Raw genomic sequence first — 13765 nt, 5'->3', positions numbered from 1 at the left:
GGGTAACAATTAAGACATGGGCCAGGTTGCATTGTGTTCAGGAAGCCGATCCCTCGGGGAGTTTTTTGAATCGTCCTGCTAATCACAAAAAAAATTTTTTTGTTACGCTGTGTAATTGGAGGGGAAGTGACCTTGGTTCCGGTCAAAAACCGCGAGCGCGTGGACATTCCAAAGGTATCGGAAATTTCCACTACTTAGTGATCTTTGGACTTTTCCCACGATCAAGTTAGTGGAAATTTCCATTGTTGTTTTTCACCTTTGGACCCTGGGCGCTGTACTTAGATGTCGCTTGGGACCTTATGTGTAGATTTGGTGTATTAGGAGCCCAGGAGTACCAGCAACTTTTTAGTTTCCCAGAAGATGAGTAACATGGAGGTCTCGTTACCTATTCCCCGGGTATCATCCCCAGGCGAGAGGTCTTTTTCCCGCTTGAACCTCTTGGCCTTGACCTGCCCCAAACACCGAACGGTGACGTCATAGTCCGAAGCGCACTTGCTACCGGACTTGCTTATCCCTGACCTCCCTTCATAAATTGATGCCCTTGTGTGCTATCGTCAGGCATGATTGCGTCCTAGTCCAAATGCATATGGAACCAGGGCCGAGGACTTAATAAGAGGTGTGCTTTATTAGAGTTGCGCACTTTTCCTGGGAATTATAGAATCGGTAAGGGTGAGGGCGAGGAGAGGTGTCGCCGACGTGTGCGGGTCCGAGTCAACCGAAGACAGGAATGCCAAGGTAACTACCTGGGGAAATTAATCAATTAGTGAGAGCCTCCTTGACTCTCTCTCTCTTTTGTCTGTTCTAAAATGAGAGTAGTGGAGAGACGGACCTCTGGCTTTAGTGATGCCTCGCCAGCCTTGTTGCTAGGCGGGGATACATGTACGTTTGGATTATAAACTCAGAAGAAATGTATGGGCGTGGATGAGGATGTGAATTTAAGTAGGAAATTAGGTTCGTTACACTTGAATGCATTAAAATCGCCAACATGCCAGTCCAGGCTTGTTTGGGAATGTAGAACACCTTTGAAACAATTAGCATCTAGAAACCGGGTACATTTGTAGTGGGTCCCGGGTCACCGAGGAATAGATGGTAATGAAATAGCAGACCTTTTAGCAAGACGAGGTTCGGACGGGCATTTCATAGGCCCAGAACCATTCTGCGGAGTCTCGAAAAGCACACTTAATATGGAATTCACACAATTGGAGAAAAAGTTGATTCAGTTGAACTGGGTAAAGAACGATATGCGTCAGTCCAAAATGTTTATCATCCCCTCCAAACAAAAATTCGCTCAACTCATGAATATGAATAAAAAATATCTCGTAATATACATCGGTCTCATAACAGGACACTGTCCGTCTAGATATCACTTGAAAAAAAAATGGGCTCAGTCCAATTGATATCTGTCGGATTTGTAACTGTGAGACTGAAACATCAAAACATTTGAATTGCGAATGCAGCGCTGTTTCTGCAAAAAGAAGACGGATCATAAATAAGGGCATAATAAGTCTATTACAACGGGACAACGTACCCTCTGGGCCAGGAGGCCCTTAAGACGCCCCTGCCGGTTGGTCTTAGAGCCACGACCGGACAGGGGTGGGCTCGGGGCCTCTTTTGCGCGACTGGCGTGGTTTTCAAAGCAAGGAGCTCTAATTTGCAAGGCGGCTCGGATAATCAAAAGGACAAACCCTGTACTTTTCACTTTTAGACGGTTTTTATTTTACTCACTGTGGGCGTGTGTGTGTGTGTTGCGGGGGGCATGCTGGTGGCTTCTTGAAGATGGCGGCTTCTGCGGTTGGCCGGTGGGAGGCCACGTGCGGTGCGAAGTCGGCCGTTCTCGGCCTGTCGATTCTGCGATCTGGACGGCCTGGTGCTGGAGTTGTGGGGCACGGTGCACGATGCCACGTGCGCTTCGTCGTCGGCTGAACTTGGCCTTCTCGAGGCCGCTTGCTGGAACTCGTGGCGGTCTTTCGGCTACGCTGGGGCCGAAACTGGCGTTGTTGGGTGTCACCGGCGGCGTTCGTACTCTCGCCAATCGCCGGTCGTCGAGCTGCTACCTGGACCTCGTGGGTGATCGCTTTTGTCGCCGAGGAACATGCGGTTTCCCTAGGCGAGCGATCCACCAACAGCTTGGTGTACGTCGGTCGTCCTGCCAGCGGCGGGACGAGGCTATCCGACGGCGGCGCTGTTCGCGCGGCTTCTAGAGTCCGGTCTGCCCTTCTGGGCAAGGTGCTTGACCGCGTGGGCTAGTGGTCCAACGAACGTGCTATCGTGGACTCAAATTGGTAATTACGGGCCCTGAGGGACCAACCGTGCACGTAGGAAGGGAGAGATTAGCGAGCTGGCCAGGAATTTGGGGGTCACACTTGGGGTTTACAGTTCTTTGCAAATTATACCTGATACAATTGCCTTCACCAGTGGAAGCTTCTTTTCCACTTCTTACAACGCGGTATAGACTTGTAACACTTGATCACTTGATGACGGGATGATGATCTTGTTCGCTCCGTGGTTGATGTGGAAAAGGCCTAATCAGTGAACCCAAGATCAATTGTTGGCTCGCTCTCGCCGCAAACCCTCTTTTATTCCCTTTTTCCTTCTCCCATGCATGCCCTTAACCCAATTAGCAATCTCCCTTTTTGGGTCACGATGTATACCCCCCCAACGTGTGTGCTGTTATAGTGTTTTTACAAATATGGTTCCCTTCGGTTCGCGAGTAATGTGTGCTTTATTTGATCTTAATCCCTAAACTGTGCTCTGTTGTAATATGTTTGTGAATTAATCTTTTAATTTTAACGAATAACAAATCATTTTAAACAAAACAACACAAACATCCCTAATTCTAAAAAGCCCTACTAACAAGTTAAATCGTTAATTTAAAGCAATAAACCCTACTCCTATTTGCAACCGTAAGCGATGGTTAGCAAAATGGATTGCTGATGTCGTAACGGTAACAAGTCCCAAATGATGCCTGGCTAGAAAACCCCGACACAGTAGTTGATTTCATCCTAGAAATCTTGGCAAACTGGGGTGCATCGCAGTGTCAGCCAATGACCGCAACCCTAAATGGTAACGTGTCATCCTGAAATTTGCGATAACAAAATGGGTATACCGCAATAGATCAACTCAATGGTCGCAGTGGTTCTAAACCCAACAAAAATAAATAAATTTTGATTTTAGACGATTACAATGTTCAGAAGAGTTGTCAGTAAAATCAAAACAAACAAGACACTAAAGATTTTGTAATAATTAAGCTAGTTTCAAGCTCGGTATACAAAGCCTCGGGCATATTTGGGCAAAAACCCATGCAATAGGTTTCAAGTATGACTATTTCACTACAAAATGTCGGGTGAATCATTCGTCCGAAGGTTATCGGTCATGTTGTTCCGGGCATTTAAAGGAGAATGGGCGAATTTGGTCCAGGGATGTACACGAACGGGACCAACTTTTTTCGAAAGATCTCGCCGAGACATGAAAAAAAGTCTTCTGGACCAACACTCTAAACCCCGGGGTCCAAAAGTTACAAGTTGTTGAAGTTTGAGCATTTTGGGTAAAAATGTACAAAAAATTGTATTTTTGCTATTTCTAGAATCATTCATAAAATCTGTATTTTATTATGGATTTTACTCACCTTGACTTCATTCGACGCATATCAGCAAAAACTATGAGTTCTGATATGTCTAAGCATGATTGAAACATGATTTCTCTTGTTTTAATCCATTTGAACCGTTTGTGCAAGAGGCATCCCATAGAAACAAGTCAGAACTTCAAGGTTTTGAAACCGGATCCGACCCAGACTGCTTCAGTGAGTATGGAAGGCTTCAGTGCAATGTTGCAACAACTTATTGGGATGGTCTGAGCCATCTCTTAACTCCTTGGAGTTAAGACCGGTGAGTCTACCGCCGTAACAAGCAAGATGTCGGCGGTTTTTGACCACTGATCATACCCGCATGGCTTCAGTGAGTATGGTAGACTACTATGCTGATGTGTTGGAGTGTCCTGGGTTCTCCTAGGACTCCCTGGAGTTAAGATCTGTGGGTCTACTACCATAACAAGCAAAATGTCGACATGTTTTGACAACGGAACATACCCGCAAAGCTTCAGTGAGTGTGGTAGACTACTTTGCTAATATGTTAGGATGTCCTGGGTCATCCAAGGACTCCCTGGAGTTATGATCTGTGGAGCTACAGCCGTAACAAGCAAGAGGTCGACGGTTTTTGACCCCGGAACATACCCGCATAACTTCAGTCAGTATGGTAGACTGCTTTGTTAATCTGTTGGGATGTCTTTAGTCATCCTAGGACTCCCTGGAGTTAAGATATTTGGGTCACTGTAACAAGAAAAAGGTCGACGATTTTCAACCGCGCATCATAACCGCAAAGATTCAGTGAGTATGGCAGACTGTATTGCAGTTATGTTGGGATGTACCGGACCATTCCAGGGAGCCCTTGTAACAGCCGTAGACCTACAGATGATAACTCCAGGGAGTCCATAGATGACCCAAGATATCTCAAGCAATTAACAAAGTAGTCTACAATCCTCTGAAGCTATGCGAGTAAGTTCCGGGGTCAAAAACCGTCGAACTCTTGCTTGTTACGGCTGTAGCTCCACAGATCATAACTCCAGGGAGTCCTAGGAGAACCCAGGACACTCCAACACATCAGCATAGTAGTCTACCATACTCACTGAAGCCATGCGGGTATGATCAGTGGTCAAAAACCGCCGACATCTTGCTTGTTACGGCGATAGACTCACCGGTCTTAACTCCAAGGAGTTAAGAGATGGGTCAGACCATCTCAATAAGTTGTTGCAACATTGCACTGAAGCCTTCCATACTCACTGAAGCAGTCTGGGTCGGATCCGGAATTATTATTCAAATTATTCGCTCTACAGCATTGCCTTGGCGTTCTCGATTGCGAGATTTCTACTCGAAACTAGGTGTTCGAAGGCTTGATTGTTGAGGCAATTGCAAACCTCTTTTTACACCTTAGCTTCCATCCACCCCGGGATTCGAACTGACGACCTTTGGATTGTTAGTCCAACTGCCTACCAGCGACTCCACCGAGGCAGGACCCAGGGAGACGACTCCTACACCTGGACTGAGCTAACGACCTAACCTCTTGGTTAGACCGGGGCCAACATTTACTTCCCTTCCGACGGAAGACGTGATCAGACAAATCTCGTCTCGAAAAATGCCACCGGGACCGTCTGGGATCGAACCCAGGCCGACTGGGTGAGAGACAATCACGCTTACCCCTACACCACGGTCCCGGCTGTAACCAATTATTGTGCAGTGGCAAACACATTTGTCCCAATTCGCCCCAGATGACGGTAGTGACCTGTTTTCTCCAAAAGAACTTCTAAACATTTTCATCGAGATGACAACAACACTGCATGGTTGCAAAACTCGTACGGAACAAGTAAGAGCGCTTGGAGGATTTATCTTAACATTCCAACTCCCAAGGCTCCAAAAAAGTTGGAACGGTAACGTCAACTCGCTGGTTCTCGGGCATAACTCAACCAATCAAGACGATTCTTTTTTCCAGTGATTTGTTAGGATGTCCAGATGATCTTAAAATTTTGCAGAACTTGATGATGAAGATGAAGATGAAAAGCATTTAGCCATACCACTTAGAATGTAAATGAAATGTAATTATCACAAGAATGGTCAATAAAGATATATTTAACTTTAAAAATCTGTTCTGTTGGAGAGTCCGTTCTATTTGCACTTGTGGAAGGAGCGCTTCCCTAGCTGACGTACCTAAGTATTTGCCGGCCTAGTGTCGAGTCGGCAGACGCGAGTCCAACCTTGACGGACGTATTCAAAGTTTGAGGTTCGAACTTTAATCTCACGTGTTTCTATGTTAGTTTGCTTTCATCTATTAGTAATTTATTCGAAAGAATAATTCTTAATAGAATGATGACGCACATTAATGAAAATTCAATTTTCGCTGATGAGCAGTTTGGATTTCGCCTTGGGCATTCAACTACTCATCAGTTGTTGAGAGTTTCAAATTTAATTCGAAGCAACAAATCTGAGGGCTATTCTACTGGCGCTGCTCATCTAGACATAGAAAAAGCATTTGACAGTGTTTGGCATAAAGGTTTGATTGCGAAATTGAAATGGTTTAATTTTCCGATTTATATCGTGAAAATTATTCAAAATTATTTGACGGATCGTACTCTGCAGGTATGTTATCAGAATGGCAAATCTGATCAACTACCTGTACGTGCCGGCGTCCCTCAAGGAAGCATTTTGGGTCCAATTTTATACAATATTTTTACTTCTGACTTGCCTGATTTGCCCCCAGGATGTCAGAAATCACTTTTTGCTGATGATACAAGCATCTCCGCCAAAGGAAGAAGCCTTCGTGTCATCACAAGAAGATTACAAAAAAGCTTGGATATTTTCAATTTTTATTTGAAAGAATGGAAAATTACTCCAAATGCTGCAAAAACTCAACTTATTATTTTTCCTCACAAACCAAGGGCTGATTTTCTTAAACCAAAAAGTCATCACATTATAAAGATGAATGAGGTATATTTAAAGTGGGAGGATCAAGTGAAATATCTTGGACTTGCTTTTGTCAAAAACCTTACTTACAAGGATCACATTGAAAGTATCCAGGTTAAATGTAACAAATATATTAAATGTTTGTATCCGCTTATAAACAGGAATTCTAGACTTTGTCTCAAGAATAAACTGTTAATTTATAAACAAATTTTCAGACCTGCCATGCTTTATGCTGTGCCGATCTGGACAAGCTGTTGCTCAACCAGGAAGAAAAAACTTCAGAGGATTCAGAACAAAATTCTGAAAATGATTCTGAAACTTCCTCCCTGGTTCAGCACCAGTGAACTTCATCAATTAGCCGAAGTTGACACTTTGGATGTTATGTCCAATAAGATAATTGATGCATTTCGACAAAAATCATTGCAGTCTTCAGCTGCATTGATCCGCTCTTTATATAGTTTATAAGTTAGTTTTAAGGTATCCCTTTTCCCTTTTGTACATGTAGGACCTCCTACATTTGAAATCACTGAATAGCGAAAGCTACAATATTTCATGAATAAATGAAAGTTGCTAGTATTTAAAATTGAGGTGAAAAGTCATCGATTGTGATTGGACACTCAATATTATTTTAACTGAATGAATGTACATGGAAGAGAAAATCAAAATAAATATAAATTAAAAAAAAAAAAAACGTGTTTCTATGTCACACGTGGATTACCCCTGAATTCTAAAAGCGCGCGCGAAATATCGAAGCAGTAGCCGCAAGAAGAAAAATGGGAAGAGCACATGAGTTCGGTTAGGGAAACAGACAGAAGTAAAGGTCAAACGCACACACACAAAGTACAAAGTAGGTAAGGGCGCGTTCTTATATTACTTAACGTAAAAATTGGGATTTTTAGCAATGCCCAATGACCTCGTAATTGGACCGCAAGGAGCTCTATCATTCTGAAATGGGTCATTGGAAGCAGCGCGAGGGCTATCACCACATAATACCCGGGACTGATATAAGCTGTATCAGCATAAACAAAGCCTGATACAAATTATACTTTCCCATAATTTCGCTGCCGGCCAGCGGGTATTGGATTGGACCACACACACACACACACACACACACACACACACACACGTAACATAATTTTTTATCACCCCCCCCCTCCCCTAATTTTCGTAACATTTCGTAACAGACTCTGACACTCCCCCCCCCCCTAGCTGCGTTACGTAATAAAAGAACTCTCCCTAAAGCTAGAAAACACGAAGATGGCCCCCAAAACTATAGAGCTATCTAAGCCCGATCTCACGCACACTAGCTTACCATTTGTTTTTGCTGGCGGGTACAAATTTTAACCTAAAAATCCTTCGTGTACAAACACGCAATACATGCGCACGTAGATAACTCTATTGTGCAAATATTAAAGCATACTAACCAAAACAACACACGAGAACTCGACTTTGTTTTTGGAGTTTATCAAATAAATCTCCTTAGATCGTTTCTCGATGAATAAAACGTTCGTTTAACTGTTATACAAAACCTACTTGTGGAGTAGGGTTTAACTGTTATTTAAAACCTACTTGTGGATTACTTTGGTTGACTGAATCTAAAGTCATGTCAAGGTTATTGGATGTAGATGCTCTTCTTAGATTTTGATTTAACTTAATCCTGCGGGATTCGGCTGAGCAGATCGGAGCCTCAATCGCAGATGGACTTGCTCGTGATGTATGAAATCATGTCCCCACCCTTGGCTCACTTGATGTAATCTTCCGGCACGACCTGGATCTGAATACCCTTGGCCTCCTGAATGCGGCTGCCCATCCTTTCAACCTCTGCCGGGGTCGAGATGATGGACGCAATCTTGTTGGTGATTTTGGTGGTGAGGTTTTATTCACAACCAAATCATAGCCTACTTATGAATCTAATGTGCAATTGCCTTTCTAACACTCCGCCTCAATTGGACAATCCGAGCAATCTACTCAGCAGTGTGGGAACAGCAACGCTTCTGCTTTGAACAGGTCCCGCTTCAAACGCCTTTCAATCGGTCCGTTGTTCCGGTTCAAGACGTCCGGTGCCAACGAGCCGCGCAATTTCGTATAACGATGGTCCTTCTTATTCTTCAGTCGGCCAGTGCTCTGCCTGAACTTCAGCTTCCCGACAAAGGCCGTTTTCCCTCGGGGCCGACATCCGGTATCACTCACGTCGTACAGGTCATCCGCTTCGACGGCCAGGATCGCATCACGCGCTGTCCATTTCCGGGATGTTCCAGAAGGCCTCTTCTTCCGCCTCTTGCACGATGCAATGTTCCAACTCCAGCTCTTCCATGTAACTCAGCATCCGGTACCTCCAGGTGTTGAAACCGGTCCCATCGAACGGTTTGATCTTCAAGTGCTTCTCGTCCCCCATCTCGCAAAACGAACTTCACTTCCGGCGAGCTCCAAAATTTTCCAGAAACTTCTTCACCGGGTTAGGGTTTCCTGGGCCCATAACCGTTAGCAGAGTAAACGAAAAGATCGACTGCTTAGTAACGGTGTTAAAGAAATAGTGAGGTTTTATTCACAACCAAATCATAGCCTACTTGTAAATCTAATGTGCAATTGCCATTCTAACCTTGATTCTAACATTTGCCGCTCAGCCTGAGGATCTTGTCCTTGTGTTGATCTTTGGGGGTTTCCGTCATGCCAAGACTGACAAACTGCAGGTTGTAGATTGAGAGCTTCTCGCCCTCGAACTTCGGATCAGCCAGCTCTTCCTCTTTCTTGACCTTCTTCATCGTGGTGATCAGAATCGGAAGGCACTTAATGACTCGATCGCTCACCGATTTGTACTTGGCCAAACGGAAAAATTGCAGCTTGGCCTCGTCCGGAATTATGGCCGGCACACGCATAAATGTAGACCGACTTTTGAAGCACGTACTGGCCACTGCACTAGGGGCAAGGCTTCGGCGCTCCGAAGGTCAGAACGCGCATTAGACATGTCTCATGTCCCTCGGAATGACTTGCGTGTTGCTGCACTTTCCGGTGAGTCCGGCGCCACCGGTAACAGACGGATCGATTGCAGGACTGCGACATCCGGACGTCAGGCCCACACTTTCCGGTCGGTCGATGACGGCTTCTTTCGATTCCGGTCGGTCGATGGCGGCTTCTTTAGAAGAATTAGAAGAATTTGTTTTATTATTTCCCAAATTCAATTGTAAAATTAATTACCTACCTCCGGGCTCGGAAGTCCGGAAGTTGAGAGATCAAAAAGATTCTGAACGTAGCGCACCCGTAAAATTTGAACCACTTATCGGAATGGTAATTGGTGCTGGGTTACGTTTAGATTACGGCGGATTGATTAGCTCCTTTGACCTGCAAATGGCCATAATCATGGCACAGATTCTTCAAAGCCAACTCATCGCCCGTCTGCCACTGAACTCAACAGAAAAACAAACTTTGTGACGTCACAGGGTTCGTCGTCAACTGTGCACGGAGGTAAAACATTTCGAAAAATTAATGTTCATGCGAAAATAGACATTTTATTTTTTTCTGCGTGTTCTCACCAATACAGCCTTACAAAGACAGCCCAACGCGCTTACAGTAACCTTGAAGTCATGTCACTTTTCGCACATCCGTGGAACTTGAGGTTCAAAAAAGGGGATATGCACGGTGCTGCCTCTAGCGGTGGAGAGCTCCAACTTTTCGACCAGTTTTTATGACAGCTTTTCAGCTACGGGTCGTCCGTAGTGCATGTAGTTAAAAAAATTCATATCAGCAAAAAAAAAAGTAGCAAATTATTATTTTTAACTTTAACGAGCACATAATGTTGACTCATGCACAATTTGGCATGCAATTGGGTCCTAAACCTTACATATTTTTTATGTGGGGGGCTCGAAGAAGAGTTTCGGAGAGAAATGGGAGGGGGCGCTTAGAAACATTAGCATTATCGTAGCTAACAATAAAACGATTTGCTTTGTTTTTATAGAATTTAATTTTGCATTTTGCTTCGGCTCTAAAAAATCCAAAGTGGCACAATAAAAAAGAAACTCCCAATGTTTTTACATATTTGGGAAGACTATTGATTTTCCTACATAGAAATGTTATGTAGTATGAACAATATATTGTACTTGTGTTTGCAATGAAATGATAATGTAGTGTGACGGGACAACATCGTAAAACTGGCCTTTCAAAAGACACATCACAACAATCGCTACAGTTTTTCCAGTTAGATTTTTATTTTATTTTTGCGATTGCGAGATTCCTACTCGAAACTAGATGTTCGAAGGCTTGATTGTTGAGGCAATTGCAAACCTCTTTTTACACCTTAGCTTCCATCCACCCCGGGATTCGAACTGACAACCTTTGGATTGTGAGGCCAACTGTCTACCAGCGACTCCACCGAGGCAGGACCCAGGGAGACGACTCCTACACCTGGACTGAGCTTACGACCTAACCTCTAGGCTAGACCGGGGCCAACATTTACTTCCCCATCCGACGGAAGGCGTGATCAGACAAACCTCGTCTCAATATTTGCCACTGTGACCTTCTGGGATCGAACCCGGGCCGACTGGTTGAGAGGCAACCACAAATTCAATATTTGGATATTTTTTGAATCAGATACGGTGTGGCTTAATAAATAATTAAGTCTATTCGAGGCGGGACAACAAAAGGAACCGATTTTGGAATAAAAACTCCTTACACACAACAATTTTGAAATTTCTAGACGGCTTACTGTTATGGATGAGTGAACAAGTAGCTTAAAAATACGAGTTGTTTATTGTTAATTAAAACAATAAAAGATAGCAACTTCACATTTTGAAATATGTCTTACAAAAAATCAATGAAAATTGTTGAAAATACATGAACACTGGTGCAACACGAGAAAAGGGTGGATAAGCATTTTGACAGCCGATACAATTTCGAAGATTCCGAGACAACATGTAACTTTTTCACAAAACTCAAAGTATTAATCAATAGCTGGCCTTCCCAGCTAACTTCTAACTTTGCGTGCTTAGTTAAATAGTTACCTGTTGCCTCGGAATTTGCAAAATAGTTTTAGCTGTCAAAATGCTTATGCGCCATTTTTAAGTGTTGCTCCAGAACATTTGTAGAGTATTTTTTTTGTTTTTTAATCGTGATAAGCCATCGGATACATGGAATATGCATTGCCCCCTCGGTCCGATCAGAACTGGTATACTGAACTGTTACCTCAAGTAAACACAATCGCAGGATGCCATGATTTGAAATTTCGTTTGGCTTCGCGTGTCCGCTGTTTGTTGTTTTGATTTATTTACTGCTCCTGCTCCTGCTCCAAAACGCTGAACAAAATCTGTGCAGTAAAAAAATGCATCTTTAGTGAAGCCTGATCATCATTTTATTCATTCAGGAACAGGTATTCAGCTTTTTTAAAAACATTTAATTCGAATAATGTTGATTTTTTGCTACTTTCAGGCGACCGGATGTACTCGTAAAATGGCTGGAATTTTGCGACATCGATGAAATGTGGGACGAAAAAGAGCTTCGCAACTATAAAATCTGTTCCGCTCATTTTGATAACCACGATTTTATCTACCCTTTCGCGAAACCACGAGGATGTGTAAGCATTAGTTGTAGAACAAAGAGCAAATTAAAACAAACAAATTGAAATGTTGGCAAAGAAATCGCGTCTCCATAGCAACATAGACTTCACAGTTCGACCCCGTTTTGTACGGTTTTTATGCCTCTTTGCACTGTGTTTTGGAGAATTTCGCAGATGAAACGTTAACAAACTGATTTTTTTAATGCTTTGTGGTATGATTGACTAATGTTGTATTAGACGTCTCCAGCGCGTTATCCTCCGAACAGATCAGCTTTGAGCATGGACAGCATTTGACCAGAAAATATAATAAAACTTTTTTAAACACAATACTGGCTTTTCTTGTAATTTCGAGGCGTTTCCTTTCATTTCGGGTTCTGACAAGGTGGCGAATCCGACATTGACTCCGGGTTTTGGAGACTTAGCGACTTCAACTCATACCCCAGTTTGCCGGAAAACCCCAACTTCAACTCCAACTCTCAATTGGACATTATTCTGCAGGTCACGTGGTGCTCCAGCTCCGGCTTCTCAGAATTTGTTGACACCGACTTAAGCTCTCCAAAAGACCCAACTCCAACGACTCCGACTACACAGCTCTGCAAGCATCTGATAACACCGACCAACATAACTTCTGCACATTCCCACCTCCTCGAGGGGAAGCATGAACTTGAGGGTCCCAAGAAACACATCCTCTTTGATATTTGCCAAAATATTTGGACAGGGCCGAATCGGTTTTCTCCAAAGTTTGTATGGAGAATCAGTGCAGTTCGCTACTTCCACATATTGCATGCAATTTTTGTTTGTATGCAATAGTTACGACTGTTTCCAACAGAATTCCTTCAGGTAGCGTTTATCTTATAACTTGACTGGCTTCTCAAAATATCATTCACCGCAGTGGATTTTATAAAAATGAGGAAGAAGATTAGAAGATGTTGATCTTCTAAAAAAACAATTTCGTTTATTTAGATTCTTGCTTTCTTTTCAATAATTTGAATAAGAATAATTTAAAACAATTCCTTAAAAATTGAATTAAATGTACATTGTAATAAAGTAAAATAAAGTTCAAAAACTTAATTGCTCTTAAACTCTATATTTCCGTACAAAACGATGGATAACTGCAATCTTAACAACTGTCAAAATACAAGTGGTATACATGTTTTGTTCTGTCAATCTGCAAGTGGTATACATGATTCAAATTTTTCAGCTGTTTTTGCTGAGTAGGCGTTGCAAGCATGGACAAATTTCCACTATACCAGTTACTGAACCCAACTATCGTCGCAGTTTTTGAGCTATCCGAATATATGGAGTTCCACCTATGTGCTATAATATCTCAAACGTTCGACAGTGCGAGGCGAAAGAACCGCGGGGAAACCTGCAGGGACTTTCTTTGCATTAAGAGCTATCCAAGGTGTGGTAGACTGCGAGGAGCAGTAACCAGCTCGGAGCTCGAAATAAAGTAGACAAGTCGCCTTGATGTTCCAGCCGAAAAGACTCATTTTTGTTTATTTGAACTCGGGTATTTATACGAGTCAAATTTGTTGCATCACATGTAATTTGAGTGGTGACACTTACGTGCTACAGTATAGACTTCTGGAGTTGGCTTGTACTGGGTTGAACCCTTGCGCTGGCTCAGCAGGAGTCAGCGTCCCGGCCAATTGTCGATGAACCGAAATATGGTTCGAAAAAGGTTATACGCAAGCATCAGCAATTATGCT

At 43.2% G+C, this 13765-nt stretch overlaps 1 protein-coding gene across 7 annotated transcripts in view; it reads left to right on the top strand.

The window, feature by feature from the left end:
- Positions 1-13765, top strand: part of LOC120424064 (probable ubiquitin carboxyl-terminal hydrolase FAF) — a 406051-nt gene that overhangs the window by 255444 nt on the left and 136842 nt on the right. Inside the window, exons 1-2 of one of the 7 annotated variants that reach the window (XM_052708586.1) lie at positions 11593-11867; positions 11927-12071. The exons of the other annotated variants lie outside the window; for them this stretch is intronic. Of the exons in view, the coding sequence (XP_052564546.1) occupies positions 11971-12071 (101 nt within the window). The 5' untranslated portion in view covers positions 11593-11867; positions 11927-11970. Of the gene's footprint in view, positions 1-11592; positions 11868-11926; positions 12072-13765 lie in introns of those variants that run through there. 7 annotated transcript variants of the gene reach the window in all.

Source organism: Culex pipiens, chromosome 2 (assembly GCF_016801865.2).
Source record: "Culex pipiens pallens isolate TS chromosome 2, TS_CPP_V2, whole genome shotgun sequence".
Classification (NCBI taxonomy): domain Eukaryota; kingdom Metazoa; phylum Arthropoda; class Insecta; order Diptera; family Culicidae; genus Culex; species Culex pipiens.
The sequence above is the reverse complement of the archived record's forward strand: the minus strand, read 5'-3'. Positions and strand labels throughout refer to the sequence as shown.